Here is a 23,327-nt window from a genome sequence, read left to right on the forward strand (position 1 = left end):
TTTCAATGTTAATCATAATTGCATCGTATATGTTTAAGTAATAGATATAAAGTGTTTGAGGACCTACGTGGATCTGTTTGGGCCTACAACGACGCCCATTCACTGAGCGGATTCGGGATTGCCCATCGAGAACTCGAAAAGATAGGAGAGACCAAGGCCAGTTGCTTTTGTAAAATTTTTCATTCAGGTAAGACAAACTTCCATGAAGACTCAACTCATTAGTTCAAGTCCCCCCCCCCCAACTAAGCCCTAAGACAACACTGAGTGTACACTGTTTACAAAATATGTCCGGTTTTATTTAGTTAAGTGGCTTTCAGGCTGTTAGTTCTCCCACGTTTTAATAGTGGCCCCTCATTTGACATTTGTCTTCAAACGTTCTTTTGTCAAAGCCATCGGGGCAGAATATTTTTGGCATGCTGTTGGAAAGAATCAATTTTCAACTTTTGTTCTTGTGAAAATCCTGTTGCGTGACATCACAGCCTGTGTTGTGATGTGAATGAGTTCTACCTGATTGATAAACGTGACCCGACTCAGAGGTGGCATGTCTTGGTGACAGTCCCTCGCTTGTCAGTAGGTACAGAATGTCATTTGGTGACAAGTGAACGTCCTTTATATCCAAAGTCAAGGAGTCATGTCCCACAGTATCTCCGGGGTTATCCACGGTGTTGCCGAGCGGCTCCGAATCCTCCTCAGACGTTATCGTCATGACAACTGTCTGCTCCATGTTCCCAAGGGTGCCCTCCGAGGACGACATCATGGACATGTGTGAGATGTCCTGTGATTGGTCAGCAAGGTATGGTACCAAGACTGTAGATTCAGCTGCAGATTCCTCGGGGGCTGATTTGGATAATGCGCAGGCCTGAGCGTACAGCCGTAGCTGTGCTAGATGGTGGTGCAACAGCTGGGTGTGCTGCTCAGATATGTGTTGCAGTAACTCTTGCAAAATGGACTGGTTCTCGCTGTCGTTGGTTAGACGTTTCAAACTGGACTTGTGAATCATGGACAGCTGCTGATTGAGTGACGTGTTTGTGTTGGACAAATACCCAACCTGGAGAGCAAGCAGGATGGGCAGAGAAATTATTTGCTTACAGATGGAATTTTAATAGACCAATCCATTAGGCTCTGCCCCATGATGTGTAACCAATCACAACCATGACAACGCACACCAAAGTCTGACATTTATGCACTTTATGATGTGTGCAGTTGGAGCATGAATGCTTAAGAAGGCACATGTGTTGTTGCCCAGTTATTTAGTGCAACGAGAGTATGAGTGAAACCACGAATCCTCTACACAAGGATAAACTACACATCTGAGCTTGTGTACAAAATGTGTGCAACGGTTTGTCTGCATTTATCATAAGCAGCGTCAGCGCATAGAACAACGTAGAACGTGTAGAAAATGTAGAGCAATGACAACAACAGTGCACACCATGATCGCCCACAGCCATGACAGCTGGCATCCTAACAGAAATCTGACCACTGAAAGAACGCAGTCGCATTAGTGTGCCTGCATTAGTTCTGATCAAGGTATGTCCCCCCTCCCACTTTTGAGAAGCGATTGACGCCCTTGGTACCTGTTGCACTCAGGGAACAAGATCCAAACTCATTCTTAGACCAAGACCAGATGGAATGCCCACTCACCTTTGTACGAAGCCTTTCTATAGTGCCTTTCATCCTGTGCTCTGTCTGGGCCAATGTGGTCTGCTCCTCCTCAAGAGTCTTCTCCAGACTTTCCTTCTCCTGCAGCAGCAGCGACAAGTTGTGCTCTGTGTAGCAAGTCTCGTCCTCCAAATCCTCTTTGCTTCCTTCGTCTGGTATTTCAATAAGGACAACTGTTTACGAGAGGGAAAGGTTGAGTAATTATCCTGGATAATGATTCCTGTAATAATGAAAGTCGGTCATCAAAAGGTCACTCCAGGTGTGGGCTACACAAAGAGGGGAAATGATGGGAGGAGTTTATGGAGTAGAAAGGTCGACATATATGTTGCGCTTGAATGGGACAGATGATATGTAGCGGTAAAAACAGGATACAGGCAAGAAAGTCCAAAGTGATGCAGTGTGTCAAGAACATGTAATTCCTTGTAACTGGGTGCAAGCAATCACTCACTTTTTCAAACCGTATTCCTAACATTAGGTGGGCAAGGTGAAGGACAAATGCCAATATTTCATTAATTGTTGAAGTCAGCTCTCAAAATGTACTGCCACCCTGACTTATTAGATTTTTTTTTTTCCTGAATCCTCCAAAATTCAATCAACTTAAATAACGCCAATGGCACACCCTTTGCACCTTGTAATTTCAATTTGTAAAATCCACTGTCAATATTGGCCCTCATCCACCCCAACCCCCTAAAAAAATGCTGAACTTTTGGTTGTTGTTTTATTTATTTTATTGACCAAACAAGTGCAGGAGTGAAGACAACTGTATTAAACATGCTGTTGTCTACCCATTCCCTTCTTCCATATGGATTCACGATATATCAATTGAATACAAAGTGGGGGGGGGGGGGGGGGGGGTTTGGGGGGGGGGAAGAGTTCTTCCTTGCATCAAATGCCTGCCCCTTGGCTTTTTGGTCAGCTTCTTCTAATTATCCTTCACTGCTGGTGGCATTATCCACCTTAACCTCTGCGTAGATGCTGAAGGATTCTTGCAGGGTCAGGGTTAATATTCTTACCATCTTACCTTCCCCATTGGCAGTGCTCTGGCTCGGATCATTGATGCAGGCATACTGGTACTCGATTTGCGGCTGCTGCCCATCAGTCTGCTCATAGCCCCGGGGATGATGTGTCTGTCTCCGATGGCTGCTGTGACTGGGGGACTATGAGGTGTGTTACCAGGCTGGCACTGTTGGGTGCTGGGTCAGTGTATGTGGTGAAGATCTAGTTGACATACTGGGTAAAATGGTGAAGTGAAGTGGTTGACGATGATAAAATGAGACAAAACCTGCAGGGTTGCAAAAGATTCAATTTACACCGCAAATGTACAAGGAAAAATTAAAGTTCAAACTTAATTATTTTAAAAGACCCTAAGTGTTGGCATTTGATAAAATCCACCAAAATCCTTGTAAACCACCATACCTGCTCACAAGGTACATCAATTTCAACTGATTAAATTTATTTCATTGTTTCAAAGGGGACCATTACATTACAGCAACGGCATACTCAGTTGTCTTGAAACAGCACTGAAACTGCGAAGGTTAAAAAAATAAGTGCATTTTCAAACAGTTTGAGCAAAAAAGGTGTCTCTAATCATTCACAAAAGAATAAATACTTGAGTCAAATGTTTGATTGTGAAATTTATTTCAGAGAGTCTTTAAAGCTATAAATAAGTCCAATGAGCTCCGGAATTCAAGCATCAGGAATTTACAACATTTTCTGAGTGAACCATGGTAGTTTACCCACCTGTGCCAATGTTTAATAGCTTATCACTGTTGATGCAGTTTAAAGGGAATAAAAGTATGCTTGGAAGGTCTTAAAGGGAATATACAACATTTGCAAACATCGAAAAATAAAACTACCAAGTTTTTACGAAATACCTTACTAGGATGTTGGTAAATGACAGTCTCAAGCATCTTGTAAAATTATGGCACCTGGTGTGAAGTCATTTTCAAGAAAATTGTATTTTTGTACACATTTCCAACGGTGGTCGGCCGATCAGCGTTGGAAAAACCTAACCATTTTTCAACTACTGCTCCAAATTTACCATTTTTTCAGTCCAAATTTTGTTTGCTATTGGTTACATGTTCATGAACGGGTGCAGGCCAGCTAGACTGGTTCCCTTGCCTTACAATTTTCCACCATCAATAAATTGATCCATTTTATCTTTTGTGGAGTCAGGGAACCAGACTACTTGAACATTTTTGTTTTTCTTGGTTTTTCCAACCTTTTCGAACTCAAAACTTCAAAATGTCAGTGTAACAATATTCGATCTATAATACCTACCCCTCAAATAGTTCATTTCTGAAAATTACAGCAAAAGCCAATGATGTACATTCCCTTTAATCACTCTGTTTAAAACCGCTTGGAGTCGAAGGCGATGGTATTTATCAGGACCCAGACTCCAAGCGGTCTTAAACTTAAATACCGACCAAGCACATATTTATTCCCATTCATAAATACCTATTCGGTCAAAAAAATCCAAACCTTTTGGTAAAAAAACCTGATTTTGCTCAACAAGTTCACTTCATGTTTTTTTAACACCCCTCTATAGCTAAATAATGGAGTGTCCAGCTCGCGAGTAAGATGTTAACATCTCCTTTTTTGGAGATAGGCACACGCGTCGCACATACTGCGCGATGTCATGCAAAACGCACCTGGGGCGTTGCGTTGTGAATTTTAGGACTATGAAATACTGACTCACTGGTAGCATTGCGCATGCCTACGTGAGGACCAATAAAATGGAAAGAGGCACTGGATTTCATAGGAGCCAAAATTTAAAGTGAGACTGGAAAAGAGTTCAAGACCAGCCAGCCATGTCTTTATCATCCGTTTAAGACCGGCCACATAGCAGCTTCTCGACCAATAGGAATGGATAAACTGCCATAGGTATTTATGAATTGTGGTTTACATGTATTGTACGTGCAGTCTGATGTGCCCACTGGGATAAAATGAAGTACATGATTGTAAAATTGACCATGACATACTGTACCCGAGTAATAACTATCTGTATTGTGGTCTCTGGATTACGGAAGTGTTGCTGGTAGTGCTTCATAGCCTTGTCCCTCCTGCTGAACCCGTTGTGACAGTGGTAGCAGTGCGAGTGGGCACCCTTGAAGTATTTCTGCTCGTGAATGATGCCGTGGACGATGCAGGATCTACATCACCGCAATATTTTAAGACCTGGGGAGGGATACAGTAGAGGATTGGTTTGGCAATTTTGACAAAAGCTGACAGCTATATGCACTTTGACAAAACATGAACAGTGGATCTTTTTATATGGTTCTCTTGCTGTAACAGGCACAAGTAAGCTATTGACCTGAGTTAGGACTCTTGTTCAGGCAGGCCGGATGCAAAGTTTTTCCTGAGACACAGCCGGCGCTTGGGCATGGCCTGTGACAATTGAGTCTATCAAACACTGGTATCTGCTAAGAATAACCAGCCCAGGTATCTGTCAATTTCATAAAACTTCAACAAATGCCACTATCTTGTCCTGCTGTCCACTGCCTTCAACTTATCTTAATTAACCCTCTGCCACATGCAGCACAGTGCATCAGGTGGAAAAGTCTGGTGCACTTTGCTGCATTTCAGCTATCAACACCAGTGCATTAACAGCCAGTTCTGAAACAATGAGAGCTAATCCCATTGAACAATGCCTCAGTTGTATCCTGATGCGTTCGAGGACCACAGACTCAGAGGCAATTTGGCCTTCAGACTTTTGACCTGATGGATCTTGCTGCACTCGGCAGGCTTGTCACTTAGACAAGTGTTGCATTCAACTCACATGGACCTTAAAAGTCATCTTGTAGCATGACCTGTGAAGAGAAAGTGAAAAACATTGTCCTTTGGCTTAACCTAAAACATATTTCTTGGGATCCAGTCACATGTATGCAAGCGCTTGGTCTTGTTCCCAAATGCAAACTCACCCCCAAAGTTGATGCCTTTATCCACGTGCTTGACCCTGTAGTGCGCCTTGAGGAGAATCTCATCAGTGAAGAGACTGTCCTGGGAGCAGAATGGACAGTGCAGATGCGGAGCCTTCATCAAGGAGTGGCTACACTCCCTGTCTGTGCATTGTATGGGTGTCCAGTCTGCCTCAGCGCCTTTCATCCGCACTGATGGATGCGCCTATAGTTGCGAAAAAAAAAACATGAGAAAAACTGTCAAGTAAACATGTATGATGTAAAAAAAAAAATGTGAATGTATAAAACGGCTACGTCAATAAAATCAGTAGAAAATCTCATTTTCTACTCAAATCCAAATCTTCAAAGCAGTTTTCAACAAGGACAGCAAGGAGGTTCGGATGCGGTTAGGTATGGGCAGATCCACTCTTCGGCAGTGCAAGTATCTGCGCTCTCCCCGCGTCAGCCTTGAGGTAAAGGTACAGCTTGCTCGGGCCCTAGTCATATCAAGGGTACTGTATGGTGCCACCACCCTGTCGTTGAAGGCAGCTGGCGTCAAACGCCTAGACAGTTTTGGCCGAACCATTTGGCGTCACCTGCTCAACATCAAGTGGCAAGATCATGTGACAAATGAAAGACTGATAGAGATGATCGTCGACCGGTGGTGCTTCAGCAATAGCACTGTGATGGAACGAAAGGCAGCATGGTTGGGCCATGTGGTCCGGCATGGCGGCATGGCGGCAGCTGTTGTGGATGGGATGTCAGTGGGATGTCGTCACTCCGTGGGCCGGCCAAAGATGCGCTGGGTGGACAACATCCCTGAATGGTCTGGGTGTGACACCAACGAACTGAAAGCAGCAGCACTGGAAAGACGGGCTGTGGTGGGAGCGGCGCCAGTGATCCCAACTGTGTATAATTTGAAGAGGAGACCACGGGCAAATGCCTATGTCTAATTAATGAATGAATAAGTTTTCAAAGTGGTAGTTCATAAAAACCAGGCATAAAACATTTAACAAAGAAACCACTCGCAGATGGGATCTCTTTTGAGGCGGTGGAAGAGGTTTTAGAAGGCTTTCGTTGGGAGCCAACAGTCACCTCGGAAAGAATGTTGCAACCTGACGCTACTTCAGCGGTTGTGTACAAAGTCTATGGAGAGTCAAACAAAATTCAGTATTTCCTAACAAAATTGGAAATGTTTCTCAGTCCCAGATTCATGTTTTATCATTTTTGCAATGACTGACCTTCATTGAGATGATATATGAGGGAAAAAGCAGCATCAGGTTGCAACATTCTTTCCAACACCTCTGATTCTGAACCAACACAAGGAAGTGATGTAGAATAGTAGGGAGTACTGAGTACTACCCTAGCAGTCACTCCTAGAACTATGATGCTCCGCGTAGCGAAGCCTCATGGACAGAGAACCTCGCAAAATTGTTTGCTACTACAACACACCAACTAAGTACAAAAACGTTCATCAAAACATAGACATTTTCTACAGAACCGCTGCACAATTTGCCCATAAACTCCATACAATACCTCATGACATACGCACGTAAGTTGCACCTATCAAACATCGCTGGATTCTGTCGGTTTTTAGGCCATAATGATGAAAAAATATGCCCTTTCCGCACTGAGCCAACCTGACTCTTGAAACGTGTACGCAGATTTGATTGATTGATGATTTTCTGTTCGCTCGGAGCACGCCGCAAGCAAATGATACGCTCATGCGTACAAGTGCAAGTACCGCTCCCCCGCAGCGTGCTCCGAGCGAACCGAAAATCAGTGATCGATCATTATCTTTGTGCACGTTTCTAGTGTCAGGTTGGCTCAGTGCGGAAAGGGCATATTTTTCATCATTTTGGCCTAAAAACCGACAGAATCCACCGATGTTTGATAGGCGCAACTTACACGAGTATCCTCGACTCACCATAATTGAGGCAGATAGCGCGTGTTGTCCAACGCAAATTGAATGCGAGTGCGTCAAAACATATCCTGGTCGTTTTTGGTGGACTGACGATATGTCATGAGGGATTGTGCTGCAATTAACCATTTTGTGGGGTTCTGTGTCTATGCGGCTCCGTTCACGCGGAGCATCATAGTTCTAGGAGTAACCAAATACCGTAGCAGCAGCCATTCAATATTCATTGTGAAGTGTCCGGAAACTGGACAATTTTACATTTTGCTTTCTTAAAATTACTTTTGCGACGAGGTGTCCAACTAAAGAATATAAACAATTGGTAATCCTTACTTTTAGGACCCCGTTCCTATATAGGAAGGGAAAGACTCACCAAAACAGCTGACTAAATGACACTTAATATGTTTGGCAGCAGATAAATTGGCGTCCGAGTACGGAACTTTTCCCGGTTTAAGTTTGTGGAAAGAGGGCAGGGCTTTGATTTTAGAGGGAAATTGAGGGGTAAAAGATGACGATGACAACCAGAAAACAGACTCAAAAACCAAGATGGCAAACGTGAAAGCTCGATGCAATGAAAGCTCGATGCTGATTGGCTGACAAAAAATAAACATCTTAATTATTTTTTTTAGCAGCCAATCAGCATCGGGCTTTCATTATGTAGGGCTTTCACGCGTGTTAGAACTACAACATGCATGTCTGACTGTGAAAAAAGGTAGGAAAGTCACATTTTTTTGAAAGTGCTTTCAAAACTACAACTAACTAGCCCCATAAATGTGGCCTATTTACTGGACTGCCTCCGTAAACATAGGCCACACATCCACATGTACGAAAAACGTGTCGACTTTGCCAAATTTTGATTTTCACATTTTGGCTTACTTTGTAGGGTTTTTTTGCTTTAGAAGCATTCTCACCCTCTATATAGGCTAATCAGAAAGTGCTGCCTTTTTCAGATGTCTAATTTTTGTGAAATTTCATGTTGAAATTTTGATACGCAAACGTGTGCAAATGTATCTGGAAATTTCACGAAAAATGGACTTCTGAAAAAGGCAGCACTTTCTGATTAGCCTATAGGGTGAGAATGCTTCTAATTAAAGCAAAAAAAACCTATAAAGTCAGTCTAAATGTGAAAATCAAAATTTGGCAAAGTGGACACGTTTTTGTACATGTGGACGTGTGGCCTATGTTTACGGAGGCAGTCCAGTAAATAGGCCACATTTATGGGGCTAACAACTAACATGAGTTTATATGAAGAAAAAAAGACTGCTTTAGCCTGCAAAAGTCAATTGGTACTGGACAGTCATCTGCAAAAGTCAGTTTTGAACAGAACTCGTAAAAAATAGAGGTGTCCTAAAAGTAAGGATTACCAAACAATTTTCCACAATCTCTTGGGTACCTACCACATTGATAGCCATTTTCAATAACTCCTTTGTCTTCAATAATCACATAAATTCGGGGGGGGGGGGGATTCAAGGGGAAAAACTCAAAAACATTGATCCCCATGTTCAGCGTAAACAGCGCCCTCCAGAAAAAAAGAAAACATGGGTTTAAAGGGTTTCTGAAAATTCGATTCATTCCCAGATGCGGCTTTGTCTACTATAATTATTTGAAGATTATGAAATTTCCACACAGCTACTCAGAAAGCGTCAGTTGTCAAATAAGAATAGACAAATAGGTATTATTGGGCTTCCGTTACGGGAGACGTATGCGTCTCGTTAAAAAAAAGAAGGATGCTAGTTCAGTATATGAACCTGAAGCAGTTGTGAACTGCGATGGAGGCCGATGTTTCGAAAGAGCTTGCATGCCCATCGAACGACACATGAGGGCAGCATTCAACAACATAAACACGCGACTGTACGGCGCTGTCTTCCGAGTGGCCGAAACTGTACCTGTTGTTACCTTTGCTACTTTCTTATTACTGGTACGTCAGTATTACTAATTTTATTTAACCATTTAATAAATGGTAACATTAATTTGGTTGTTTATATTAGCTATTGGTGAAATCTGCATTATTGTATTTAGTGAAACGTACTGCAAGAAGTGGCCATAGACGTACTGCCGTACTGCGTCAGTGCGTGTATTGTATAGCGTGGCATCCATAGCCACGCACGGCGCGCTGTAGCCCCATAAATGTGGCCTATTTACTGGACTGCCTCCGTAAACATAGGCCACACATCCACATACATGTACAAAAATCGTGTCGACTTTGCCAAATTTTGATTTTCACATTTAGGCTTAGTTTGTAGGGTTTTTTTTGCTTTAGAAGCATACTCACCCTCTTTACAGGCTAATCAGAAAGTGCTGCCTTTTTCAGATGTATATTTTTCGTGAAATTTCCAGATTCATTTTTACACGTTTGCGTATCAAAATTTCAACATGAAATTTCACAAAAATTAGACATCTGAAAAAGGCAGCACTTTCTGATTAGCCTATGTTTACGGAGGCAGTCCAGTAAATAGGCCACATTTATGGGGCTAGGCGCGCTGAATCGCAAGGCACAAAAATCGTGGTTTCTATCCCAAAAATCCGTTCAAAATTGCAAAACGGGTGTCATTATAATTGAGGAAAACTGCTTTGATTGTAAAGGTGATTTTTGAGCAATATAAAAAAACATTTTTGACTCCAATATGATCAAAACAAAACAGGGGCCCTACACTTCATGATCGCCGTAATTTTTCCCTAAATGACCTAAATCAGCCATCTGAAAGTGATATTTTGTCCTAAAAAGTCTAAAATTAGCAGTGTCAAATTTTGAATTTTTACCGAGAAAACACAAATTTTCAGAGCAGTCCCATAGGGTTTGCGCACAGTGTGACAAATGATGGCCAGGTATGGGAATCTTTCCCAATTAACATCAAAGGAAAGATTCCCATACACTGTATATGGCCATCACTTGCCACCCTGTGCACAAACCCTATGAGACTGGTCTGAAAATTTTTGTTTTTCTCAGTTAATACTTCAATATTTTCCTAGCTCTACTGAAAGGAACGCTGGAACTTCGGTACGCATTTTTCGTAAAAATTATTCACATTGCCAGGTTCATGGGTCGGTACGTATGGTAAACCTAGCCAACTGTGCAAACTGCAAAGTGACACGGTTCCTGTGCCGTGCTGACCGGCCAATGTGGCCGTCCGTACACGGTGACATTGTTGCAGTTCGACTGACCTATAGACCTTAATCAATGACGAAAATCAACATTGCCATTTTTCAACGGCATAAGAGACTTACTTGCAAATATTACCGAACTGAATTTTTACACTCTAAATATATTTCCATACCAAACTGTGTATTTCTTGCTATTTTATTTTTGATTTTACGGATGATCCTGCGGTTTTCTGATGAACCATTGCGCTGCCCGAGAAACGATTGCTTGTCTGCAGTCCATCATGAATCGATGATGATGTCACTTCAAAAAGTCATAGTCGGTGATTTCGAAAGTTTACCTATGGCAAAAAGTCGGATTTAGTGATTTCAAAAGTTTACCTCTGGCCAAAAAAAAAAAACCTTTAGGTTTCTTTAAGATAATGTAAACTTTTCGAATTGATCAAATTAGGTTTTGCCCTTCACCGACGTATAAACACTGTATACTCAGTCTGTTACCTCCCGAGTGAAAGTTGGGAAAAATCAAGCCGGTGGGACTCGAACCCACGATGTCCAGTGCTTTCTAGTGCAGGTGTCTTACCACTCGACCACCGAGCTAACGGGATCTGTTGGCCGGTTCGATTTGAACTTTAGCAGCGGGTACCGCATTAACTATTTATTGCCAAATCACCCAGTATTGCTGTTCCAATGTGCAAGGAAACAGGTCATCTGGTACCTTGGGCAACTCGTACCTTGGACAACTCATACATTTAATGTGACATCATTATGCCAACTCGTACCTTGGACAACTCGTACCTTCAATAAAGACGTCTCGTTCCATTACGTGTAAGTCAAGTCGTACTGAATCAATTAAAAGCACAGACTGCTCTTGCAATATGTGTTTTAATTTTGGTTATTAGACTTCGCAAGAAAACGAATGCAGGAAATACTTTGACAGTCACCATATGTGAAGATGAAATGGTTACTCTCTCCTATTCATCTCAACATTTATTTCCATATTTCAAAGAACATTCAGGTAACGGAAAGATTTCCATATACGAAGTTCACTAATTTTCCTCTGTATTGACTAACAAGCCCCCAGATAGCAATTTCATATCATCAAAGTCAATTTGAGCAGTGAAAAAATACAAGCATTTTCTTAGAAAACACTTAAAGTTTTTCAGTCCAATCTCATAGGGTTTGTACACAGGGTGTTGAGTGAACTTCGTATATGGAAATCTTTCCCAGGTAACTATACAAAAAGGTCAAGAAACGACTGTTTGTTAAAAATATGAGATTAATGATTATGTAAAGACACAACTGAAAAAAAGTAAATTTAGAGAAAGTAAATCTTTAAATTTGCTTTCTCTTATTTTGTCTCTGTTAAAAGCTCTGGATGAGAACATCATAAGCTTTGAACTTGCTACCTTGCTACTGGTGCACACAGAATGCGCATCGGGCACTGAAGCATTATAAAAAAAGTTTCCAAATATTCTTGAAGTAATAACTAACACTTCTTGGCAGCAATAATCCTTCTGTTTACAAAAAAAGACCACCCCACCCCCCCCCCCCAAAATGTACTTAAAGAAAACAAAATAAAAGTTTCAAAATATTCTCTAAAGGGTACAGTCCATCATTTGTAAATTGTGTATTTTATTCGTTTGAAGCAACAAACACGCTCAAAATCTAAAGAAGGGTACTGAACAACTAATTTGGTGAAGTTTCAGCTCAGCTTCAGCTGTAGGCCTACATTTCGAGTAAAACAACATCCTAGGATTTCGATTTCAAATCAAAAGATGCTGAATCTTGTTTTGAATTTGGCCTGAATTCAGTGTTGGAGACACGTTCTCACTGAGCTAATTGCAGCTACGCAATGTCACGCACTGATCTGATGAATTTCAACAACCGCGCGAGCGTGTGCATCGTGTCAACGCTTGCGCGCACTTCGCCAACTAAAAAAAGGAACTACTAACGGAAATTTCCAACCATGTGCCTTTAGATGCATCGTTGGAAAGGCCTTCTTTCATTGATTTCTTCCCAATGACAGCATGCCAGAACAAATAATTTCACAGGGAGTTTTTGTCCCGGGCCCTTACTATCTTTCAACCAAGTAGTTATTCAACACTAAATATAGTTTTGGATAGCTGCAAATGATGGACTGTAGCTTTAAATGATCACTTAAACTTCTTGGCAGCAATAACAAAATATTGAGTGCATACATGTATGTACATGTATATAGCCACGTTCATGGGTCTATATCAAGCCATATCTTATTTTTCTTCTGAAAACAACATAAGAATGTATACATGTCATCAATAGCAGCCCCAATGCAGTATACAAGGTAGAAAAGCCACCAAAATCATAATTTTTTTCATATTTTAGTATAAAGCATAAATAATGAAATGTCTCTCCTGAAGACAGTCAGAGCATACTGACCGGAACATCGAGTTGATACCTCTGGTGCTTTTCAGAACCATTCTCTTAGTTGAGAAATTATTCTCCCATGGTGTTTCTGCAAACCTTTCATTATTTAGTATCTCCACCATGCAAAGCCTCAACTCTTACTTAGAAAGCATAATTCTGTTTCAAGTCGACCAAATGCTTCGTAAATGATTGCTGCATGGTGTGAAGTAAGCTTAATCTCATCTGGGTTTGGATAATAGGGGAAAAGGGAAAACTTTAGTATTTGCCAAATTTCAAGGCCTCCGCCAATTTTCAACTGCTGGACAAAAACTAGATGTGCCTCCAGCTCTACATGTCAAATTCGTGATGAGCATTGGAGCTGGAGTTTCTCATCTCCATCTTGTATTGCAAGTTTTCAATACCTTAAAATTTGGGACTCTCATAGACAGTATTGAGAGTCCCAAATGTTTGGACAACTATTGGAAAGAGTTCCACACCTGGACATCACTTGACACCCGGTGCACAAACCCTAAGAGACTGGTCTGAAAAATTTGAAGTGTTTTCTTCGTTAACGTTTCAATATTTTCCCTGCTAAATTTGACTTTTAAACATGTCATCCGTTTCTGATGGCTGATAGGTCACTGTGGGGAAATATTAGTGATGTGCATGCAAAATGTATGGAATTCTTCCCCAACTATTTTTTCCCCAGCAGTCAGAAAATGACGGAGGCCATGAAAAATTGCCTCAACTGAAATTGTCCTTTTCCCTGATCCAAACCTAGTTGAGATTAAACTCACCTAAATACCATGCAGCAGTCATCACAAAGCAGAGGATCGACTTGAAACAGAACTACACTGGCTAAAATATGAGGAAACAATGATGATTTTGGTGGCTTTTCAGATAGAACCGTCGCGTCGCAGCCGTGTTGTGGCGACATTTACAGCTCGAATCTCATACTGGTATGGTATCCACATATACATCGCACTGCATACATGTAGAGACATGTACACGATATGGTTACCATACTATTTTCAGGTGCACGTTGTGATTTCAACTTCAAATACAACTGCTTTATGTGCAGTTTCTTTATATTTCCAGTGTGTTTTTGGTCCAACGTAATAACACCAAAATGGATGAGAAGCAGGGACCAACTTCTGATGATGTCCCAACTGGGGAGGTAACGTCAACCACAGTTACAGAGGGTGATGTTGTCAAGATGCCAACAGATGTGGCCATCACTATGGATGCCATTCCCAATGAAGATGAGGAGGACAAATCCAAAGGTGACTTGTTATTCTTTTACTTGGTGAAGACGTTTGCTCCTTTGCCAGGTCAGCTAAGTGTAATCCCATTCATGTGATTTTGTCCATTCTTGCTTATTGGAAACTTAACACTTTAACCCAGTGAAATTAATTTTGCTGCAAAATAGTTTAGTTGCTTTCCAGGTAAGTTTTTTAAATTGGGGGAATGAGGGTTCAATTTCATAAAAAAAATTGCACCTTTACTTGGTACTTGGTACTTGGTGGTTATCCTGAATACTCCATGTGGAAGTCTAGCAAGGAGGCCTTGGGGAAGTGGAACTAAATTAAATCCGTAAAGGTGTTGTGGTTTGGGGCGTCTATGGTGTCTTGAGGGAGCTTGTTCCATTTCCGGATAGTTCTGGGTAGGAATGACTGCATATAGATGTCTGTCTTTGCTGCAATTTCTGTGAACTGGTAGTTGTGAATTCTACGAGCTGGTGCTGGTTTGGGGACTATGGATGATGAGTTAATGTGAACTATGTTGTGTATTATTTTAGTAGGTAAGTAGGTAAGTTCGTTAATTTTCCTTCTCTCTTCCAGTGAAGACCAGCCTAGGGTTGTCAACATGTTGGTCACACTGCTCAGTCTGGAACAATCTCGCATTACGAAATGAGCAGCCCTCATCAGTTGCACTTTTTCCAGGAATGTTATGTTATTAGCTATGTGAGGGTTCCAAGCAATGCTGCCATATTCTAGGTGTGGTCTGACTACTGCTAAGTACAGCTTTTCTTTGACTGATCTGGATGCAGAATGAAAATTTATTTTGATGAAGTTCAATATACGACTTGCTTTGGAAGTGGCATGTGCTGCTTGGTGATTCCAACTTAGGTTATTCTGAATGATTATTCCCAAATATGTCATGTTGGTTTTCTCTACGAGGTTGGATCCTAACATGGTGTCGTTAGTTTTGCCGGGGGCCCGCTTCCCGGAGATTCACATGATGTTACATTTGCTGGAGTTAAATTTCATTCCCCAGGTTTGCACCCAGTGAGCCAAGTTGTCCAGGTCTTTTTGGAACATCAGTTCATCAGTTGATGAGCAGATCTTCCGATATAACAGGCAGTCGTCAGCGAAAAGGCGAGTTGTGCCAGTCACCGATTTGCCGATGTTGTTGATGAAAAGTAAAAACAGGTGGGGGCCAAGCACGGTGCCTTGTGGTATGCCACTGTCGACACTTTGCCATTTCAAAGATTTTCCATTTACCACAACTCTTTGTGACCTGTTGGTTAAGAATTCCCTGATCCATCTCTGTGTTTTTCCCCTTATCCCGTAGTAGTCTAATGTTTGGACCAGTTTTTGATGAGAAACTATGTCGAATGCTTTGGAGAAGTCAAGTACTGCCATGTCTGTGGTGATTTGTTACGAGTTGGGATTTGCAGGACAGGCCTTTACGAAAAGCATGCCGATTTTCGTTCAGGATGTCGTGTTCCTGGAGGTGTTTCATTTATTGGCTATCAATGATGTGCTCTAATAACTTAAAGCAAACAGAGGTCAACGACACAGGTCTGTAGTTTGCCGGGTCTGCACGAGAGCCTTTCTTAAAAATGGGTGTTACGTTGGCTTTCTTCCAGTCAGATGGAAGGGAACCCAGGTCAAGTGATTGTTGAATATGAATGCGAGTACTGGGGCAACTTCATTGGCAGCTAGTTTCAAGTTGAGCGACGTCAGTAACTTGAGGACTCCTCTAACAGACACGGTGATGTTTGTCAAGTCTGGGTAGGGACTCGGTGGTAGAACTGGCTGCACATCGGTGTCATCCCTGCTGAAAACACTACAGAATTAATCTTGTAGGGTTTCAGCTTTTTCTTGGTCAGATGTGATATTTTTCCCGTTGAGTTTTAGAATCTGAACCCCTGTGTTGTCTTTACGAGTGCTGTTTATGTAGCGCCAACATTTCTGGGGGTTACCTGTAGATGTAGTTTCTTGTAAATGTGTGCGTTTAGCCCTTCGGATTTCGCTGTTCACTTGCTTTTGCAAAAGTTTGAATGTAGACCGCTTGTTACTGCCTTCACATAGCTGCGCTCTTTCTTCCTGCAGCAACGGATTAGGACAGTAGTGAGCCATGAGGGTCTAGAATGTCCCTGGACTGGTTTTTGTGGTACTAATTCGTTAGTTTTCAGCCTGTCCCTAAAAATACTCCAATTTGCCTCAACTGTTCTGGTTTCTGGAGATGACTGCATGAATTCGGTCTTAAGCTCGAGGACAGATTTTTTCAGCTTGGATTCATCCACGTCATTCCACTTGAAGATGGTCCTAGGGGGCTTGACAGAGCGAGGTGCGGTGATGGTTTTTTATTATTTTTTATATTTTTTATTATTCCGCTTTACATTACAACAAAATACACACCTGTATTATTCTAAATTAAATATGATCTAATAGCTTTAAGAAAGGGGCACTTACATTTTTGTACATTCCATCAAAAAAATGTAAAAAGTGCTATTCCACGTATTGTTCTGGTATGCTTTCAGTCTAACCTTTAATATAGAATACATTGCTATTGTAGTAATCAAATTTGTTTCAAGGTCAAAGTCCGGGTTTAGTACTAAATCTGACATTGATGGAAAGTTATAACAATGCTTTGTTACTGATTGATAATACTTAATAAATTGATTCCAAAATTTAACTGTGTATGCATAAGAAATAAATACGTGTTCATAATCATCTACGGTATTACACAGGCTGCATAGTGGGCTATCTTTGATTTTCCATTTATACAGTAAGTATTTGGTTGGCACAAGGCAGTGTATTAACTTGAAGTTAAAATTCCTTAATTTGGCTTCTTTTACATTCATAACTTTTTGTTTCCACACTGAATTCCAATTGAGTCCTTCAGTCTGCAATATTTCGTTCCAACGCTCTTGTGCGACAGGTGTTTTACTTTTATACTCAAGTAAAATCTTCTACTTTTTTTTTGTGTTTATATTTTCCAACTTACCAAGTTTTTCACTGATATGAACATGCCTTTCAGTTAGAATGTTATCGTTATTTAAGAGTTTTGTCAACCATTCTTTGGGTAGGGCCTTCTTTAGTATATACATTTCAACTAGCCAGTTCTGTTTGCTAATTAGTTTACCACTCACATACCTGATGGAGAGTTTGCCCTTTTCATTCAAAATGTCATTACATAAATGATATTGGATTTGATCCAATTTCTGAAGAACAGAGGTTTGTCGTTATACTTTATGTGTTGAATACCCCAAAGTATTTGTGTCTTTATCTCAGTTCGGGATAAATCTGCTTGCATTTTCTTTTGTTTGTTCAGTTTCTGCCAGCAGAGTATTATCTCTTTGTAAAATTGTGGTAATTTACCTGGAAGATTTGAAAAACGTTTTGCATTTTTAAGGTTCATATTTAGGACAGCTAAATCAGGGCAACATAGATTAAGGAAGTAGTCACATAAGCTTGTCCATTTACCAGCTTTTTTGTTAATCAGTTTAATAATGATCCAGTTGCATTTTAGCGCTGCATGGTGTGATTCAAAGTCAATTAGATTTAGACCTCCTTCATCTAAACCACGAATCAAAGTTTTTCTTGAAATCTTATCTATTTTCCCTTGCCAGATGAAAGGAAAAATCAGATTTTCTATTTTTGTAATTTGTTTTTGTGGGGTTGGAATAACTGATGCTAGAAAGGTAAATATTGGTATTGCCAAGTTGTTTACAATGGTTACTTTACCTGGTAGTGTCGGGTTGCGTCTTTTCCACTGGTTGATTAAATTTGCACAATTAGTTATTTTTTCTTCCCAGATTAATTCATAGCATTCATACATGTTCTTTTCAAAGTAAACGCTTAGTGTTTTGATTGGTCTTTGCTGCCAATTGATTGTTTCTTGGAGATTCTGGTCCAGATTATTATCGCAAATAACAAGTCCTGTTGTTTTTTGATGGTTCAGTTTTGGACCTGCTATTCTTCCAAATTCTTTAACAACGTCAAGAGCATTGTTGATTGATTTAGCGTCTGACATAAAAAGAGTGGTATCATCTGCGTACATAGAGATAGGAAGGTTTGTTTTGTTTGGTAATTGTACCCCGTGTATTTCATGGTTTGTTCTTATTCTGTTTGCGAGAACTTCTGCTACGATTAGGAACAACGAGGCTGAGAGAGAGCAACCTTGTCTAAGCCCACGTTTCAATGTGAAAAATTCAGACATAATTGTACTTTGAATGTTTTTATACATTGTTCTTATAAATCCAACTGATAAAGCTATCTCCAAAATTAAACTTTTTTAGTGTTTTTATCAGGAAGCTCCATTCTACAGTGTCAAGAGCCTTTTCGTAATCTAAAAAGAGAATTGCAGTATTTTTATTACATGTACATGTACCCTCTTGGCTAAAATGAATAACATTATCGATTATTAAACCTTTGGACACAATTTCTGATAAATCATCCTTTGATGTAGCCTGACTGGTCATCTTGAATGATATCTCCAATTACGCCTGACAGTCGATTTGCTAATGCTTTGGCAGCTATTTTGTAGTCAATGTTTAGAAGGCTGATTGGTTTCCAATTTTTTTAATTGTTTCGCTCACCTTTTTTATACAGTAATGATATTATAGCACGGCGTTGGGATATCGGAAGTTCCCCTTCTTGGTAACTTCTATTCATTGAATTCACAAAGAGGTTTTTTAGTTGCTTCCAGAATGCAAGGTAAAATTCTACTGTTAAACCGTCTGTTCCGGGACTTTTGTTCTTTTTCAAACTTTGTAGTGCTTTCTCATATTCTGCTTCGGTAATAACCTCTTCACATTCCTCTTTCTGTTCTTCGTTTAACACAAAATCAAACTGAGTATCATCTAAGTATTGGTTTACTTCATTTATTTCTACACTGTTTGAAGAGTACAGACTTTGGTAGAATTTTTTTTGTTCATTGAGTATGCCAACTTCATCTCTGATTATTTTATTATTTTCATTCTTTAATTCTGTAATAGTTTTTGTCAATGCGTTACGCTTTTTTAAGTCCCAAAAAGTATTTCCTGTTTCGTTCACCCTCTTCGTACCACTGTTCTCGAGACCGAACCATTTGTCCTGCTATTTCTTTCTCGTACATTATCTCTAAAGTTGTTTGAAGTTTGTTTTGCTCTTCTGATTCTTCTTCACGGTCATTCATGTTTTTCAGCTTTGTTATTAATAATTCTTTCACTGTATCTTCCACCCTTTTCTTCTTTTTTGAATAATAGGCTATATGGCATACTCTTTAAGTTTTAATTTACAATATTTCCCAGCAGAATCTTTGATCTTCAAATTCCGTTACTAAGTTATTCATGAACTCATGCAAATATGACTTCATTTTATCTACAAAGGTTTATTGTTAAGAAGGGAACTGTTGAATTTCCAATAGCCTGGCCCTTGTCGAGCTTTGCTGCTAGCTAATTTGACTGAAATCGCTTGGTGATCGGTTTTAATACTTGGTCTTATGTATGTATGTCGCTCGAAGTAACTGCATCAACAGAGATAGGTTGAAATAAGAAAGTAATCAATCCGTGTTTTTACACTGGGATTCTTTATTCTAAAAGTTCTGGTAAGTATCTGGATGTTGATTTCTCCATATACCTGTTAAAGGTTTCTTTTTACACACATCTATCAGTGAAATTGTATTCTGTTTTCGTAATTTAATCCCTCCCTCTTTATCACATCTGTGGTTAAGTATGCAATTAAAATCACCTCCTAAAATTAACTCATTGGTATTGGGGATGTATTTAAAAATCCACTTCTCCAATTTTTTTAAGAACTGAACTCTTTCCTTGCAAGTGTTGGGGGCATAAATATTCATAAATGAGATGCATTTTCATGGATTGCATTAATTAAACATATTCTTCCAAACGAATCACAATGTGAATCTTTTACCTCAATGTTAGCTGAATCTCTAATTAAAATACTGGTACCTCGACTATAAGAGTCGCCATATGAGTGATAGCTTTTCCCATTTTGCCAGTCGTATATATCATGAGTATTTGCTGTATCTTCTGTGAAGTGTGTTTCTTGTATAAATAGGATGTCGGCTTTTTGATCCTGGAACCATTTATATGTTGCCAGGCGTTTGCCTCTATCCCTCAAACCTCGAACATTCAAACTAATGATGTGGAGAGAAGCTGTGCCAAACAATTAGGAGCTTTGATTAGATTTTCATTATTTCATCGATTTAATCATTATTGGTTTATTTATTTACTTCATTACTTGTTTATTTTATATTTTTGGTTGTTGAGAAGATTCAGCTCGTTTTGTACCTGATGAACTCCTCTTCGTCGGTGTCATATGTTGCTGTAGCTTGTTTCTTTTGGATATCTTGGTGTGTCGCTGTTTGCTGCTTGCTGTGACGCTTCCTGCGTTTCCTGCGTCTCGTTTGTCTTGTTCCGTCGTCTGTTTTCTCGATCGGGGTTGTGGGGCTTGGTCGAGGTCGTTTGGGAGTGTTGGTGGTCTCGGCTGGATGAGCTGTAAGTGGTTGTCGCTCTATGTGACTTTGAAATGCCGATTCAATGACCCGGATTGCATCAGCTGTGTTCGGTGATATGTCAACCACAGGCGCGGTTCTAGAACCAATATTTGGGGGGGGGGGGGGGGGGGGGGTTAGCACGGTAGATCCAGAATTTTTTCAGGGAGGCGTGCTGAAATGTAGACCATTTATTTTTTTCTGACACTTAGACCCCCGTAAATCAATAGGTAGGGGGGGGGGGGGGGCTCATGCAATATTTTCAATTGGGAGCGCCAATAAAATCCTAAAATCATTCACACTATATTAACTAATGCACCCTTTTCACGACTATTTCTTTAGGGGTAGACTGTTCGCATGTACATCACAATCTTTGTTTTTTCTAATGCAATGTTTTTTTGAACGGAATTGATTTTTGGGCCCCCCCCCCCTCCGGCGGGGCACAGAAGCTTGGCTCCATTTTGTTCCAATTCGGGTGCAATATCTTCATTGGAGACTGATAGGGGTAGATCGGATACGATGACCTTGGTAGACTGATCATCTTTTGACAGGTAGGGGTTGTTGTATTGGAGTCGTATATGTTGCTGTCGAAGGGAGATACTGGTTGTTAGTAGGGTAATTCTGGCCTCCTTATTGGTGGGGTAGATGCGCCATAATCCCCTAATGAGCTGTGCTCCTTTCAGGGTGTTGTAGCCTGATACTTTTTCTGTGGCCATACAGATTTTGTAGGTGTCTAATTTACTGGACCCTTCCGCCTGCGTCAATGATTTCTGTTGGAAGAACACTGGTCGAGTGGTGTTAGGGGTGCCACCCCCCGTGCTCGTAACTGTAGCGTATGTCGCCATTGAAGTACGCTGATTTTGCTGTTGGGTTTTTGTCTTGTTTCTAACGAAACACAGGGTTTTTTTGGGTAATTTTTTCTGATCCGGATGACTTACTGTGATGACTTTTAGTATTGCAACTGTTTTCACGATGGTAACTTGCTTTTATCTCAATTTACTTGTAGATTTTGGAGAGCAAAATAGAACACGTCTGGTCGCGTACGAGCCTGACATATCAATTTGAATTTGGTGCGGTGATGTTTATGTCAGCTAACACTGTTGCGTGATCGCTAATTCCGGAGTTGCTGTATACATTACAAACCAGAGTTGGACGTGTGGTAAAGACCAAAACTAAGATGTTATCTGTTCCTGTAACTGGGTCTCTCCTTGTAGTAAAATTTGCCTTTTGTTCGAGATTGTAGTCATCTGCGATGTTGATAATTTTGGATCGAATACCGTTTGCCGATAAAGTAAATGTACCAGTCCTTGAGTTCCAAGCATGCCCGGGATGTTGAAGTCTCCTCCAAGAATGATGAATGGGGAGTTTACCTGAGCCTGCAATTTACTCAGACTTCTGTCTAGGTTTTCTAGAGATTCTGGCCTGTAGGAGTCGGGGGCTCTATAATATGCAGAGATGAAGATGTCCTCTCCTTTCGGCTTGAGCAGTAGTTGGCACCAGAGTAATTCACAACCATCTTCAGAAAGTTCAATTGCTGAGAAACCATCCTTAACCAAGATAAAGACACCTCCGCCACGTCTGTCGTTTCCTCTGTCCTTGAACCTTTGTTCAACTGTCAAACTTGTGAATTTCTGATGAATGAATGCAAAGTTTACAAAGCCATTCATATCTTAAAACATTCATTCTTTTATAAAGCCCTGTCCGCACTGGACTTTTTTGGTCAAACTTACCGAGATTATGGGTACGTTTCCCATTTTAAGTCCAGTGCGGACAGCCTGGGACATTTTCCTCTCAGTTACTTTTGCTGAGTCCAGCGGTTACTTTTACTGGCCAACTGCTGCCCAAGAAAACTGACCACGTGCCCAGGAAAATTAACCAGGTCACTTTTCCCGAGACGATAAGTCCAGTGCGGACAGTGCGAGTCGGTAAAAGCAGCTGAGGAAAGTGACATCTGGCCTGAGCGCGAGTATCATGCATACAGAAACCGCACGATCCCACACGTGATGTGGCCGAACATTTTGTGGAAACACGTACGCTGCGGGTGTCAAGTCCGAGCTGTAAAATCTCGTTATAAATATATTTTAAAGGAGAATACATTCACAGAAAATATTAAGATCACGTTCTGGGAAATAGGGTACTTTGCAGTTATTCGTTTTCTCCACCAATGTTTGTTTTGTATTTTCTACGATCCAAATACGTCCTGTTACGCCGTGTAGTCTGCATGGCACCGTACGTAGGCTGCAGTCCCTGGTTCCGGTCCTACATAATAGCTTTGATTCTGTTAGCATGCGGTGGGAACCAGTGATTACCGATGGAACTGCTGCTGCATGGCTTCGATGTCGTCCATCACAAATGCGTCAGAATAGTAGGCATTTTCATCAAGATTTATCGTGTCAAGATGAAATAACATCGTATGTTACGATTATATTGTGCATTTTAATGGTGTGTGTAATATTATACTGTGCGTATCGGGGGCTGAAAAAAAATGTGATCAGTATTTTATTTCCTGTGCACGGGACTGTGACAGCTCAGTCACTTCTCCCACACGGTCTGGGTAAAATTTCCTGTGTCGAAAGTCCAAGTGCGGACAGTGGTCACATTTGACCATTTCTCATTTTACCATCGTCTCGGTAAAACCTTCCAAAAAA

The 23,327-nt window shown here is 40.7% G+C and overlaps 1 protein-coding gene and 1 pseudogene across 6 annotated transcripts in view; one reads left to right on the forward strand and one right to left on the reverse strand.

The window, feature by feature from the left end:
- Positions 1-267: 267 nt before the first annotated feature.
- LOC119727438 lies at positions 268-8,987 on the reverse strand (annotated as a pseudogene).
- The window catches only part of LOC119727444, a 39,695-nt gene continuing 19,280 nt past the window's right edge, over positions 2,913-23,327 (forward strand). For 3 of the 6 annotated variants that reach the window (XM_038199360.1, XM_038199326.1, XM_038199347.1), the window contains exons 1-2: positions 9,257-9,388; positions 14,050-14,234. In XM_038199360.1, the coding sequence (XP_038055288.1) occupies positions 14,081-14,234 (154 nt within the window). In that variant the 5' untranslated portion in view covers positions 9,257-9,388; positions 14,050-14,080. Of the gene's footprint in view, positions 3,194-9,255; positions 9,389-11,167; positions 11,395-14,049; positions 14,235-23,327 lie in introns of those variants that run through there. The other 3 variants (XM_038199343.1, XM_038199352.1, XM_038199334.1) reach the window with 3 other exon arrangements.

The sequence above is a fragment of the Patiria miniata genome, unplaced genomic scaffold (genome assembly GCF_015706575.1).
Source record: "Patiria miniata isolate m_02_andy unplaced genomic scaffold, ASM1570657v1 HiC_scaffold_1, whole genome shotgun sequence".
NCBI lineage: Eukaryota > Metazoa > Echinodermata > Asteroidea > Valvatida > Asterinidae > Patiria > Patiria miniata.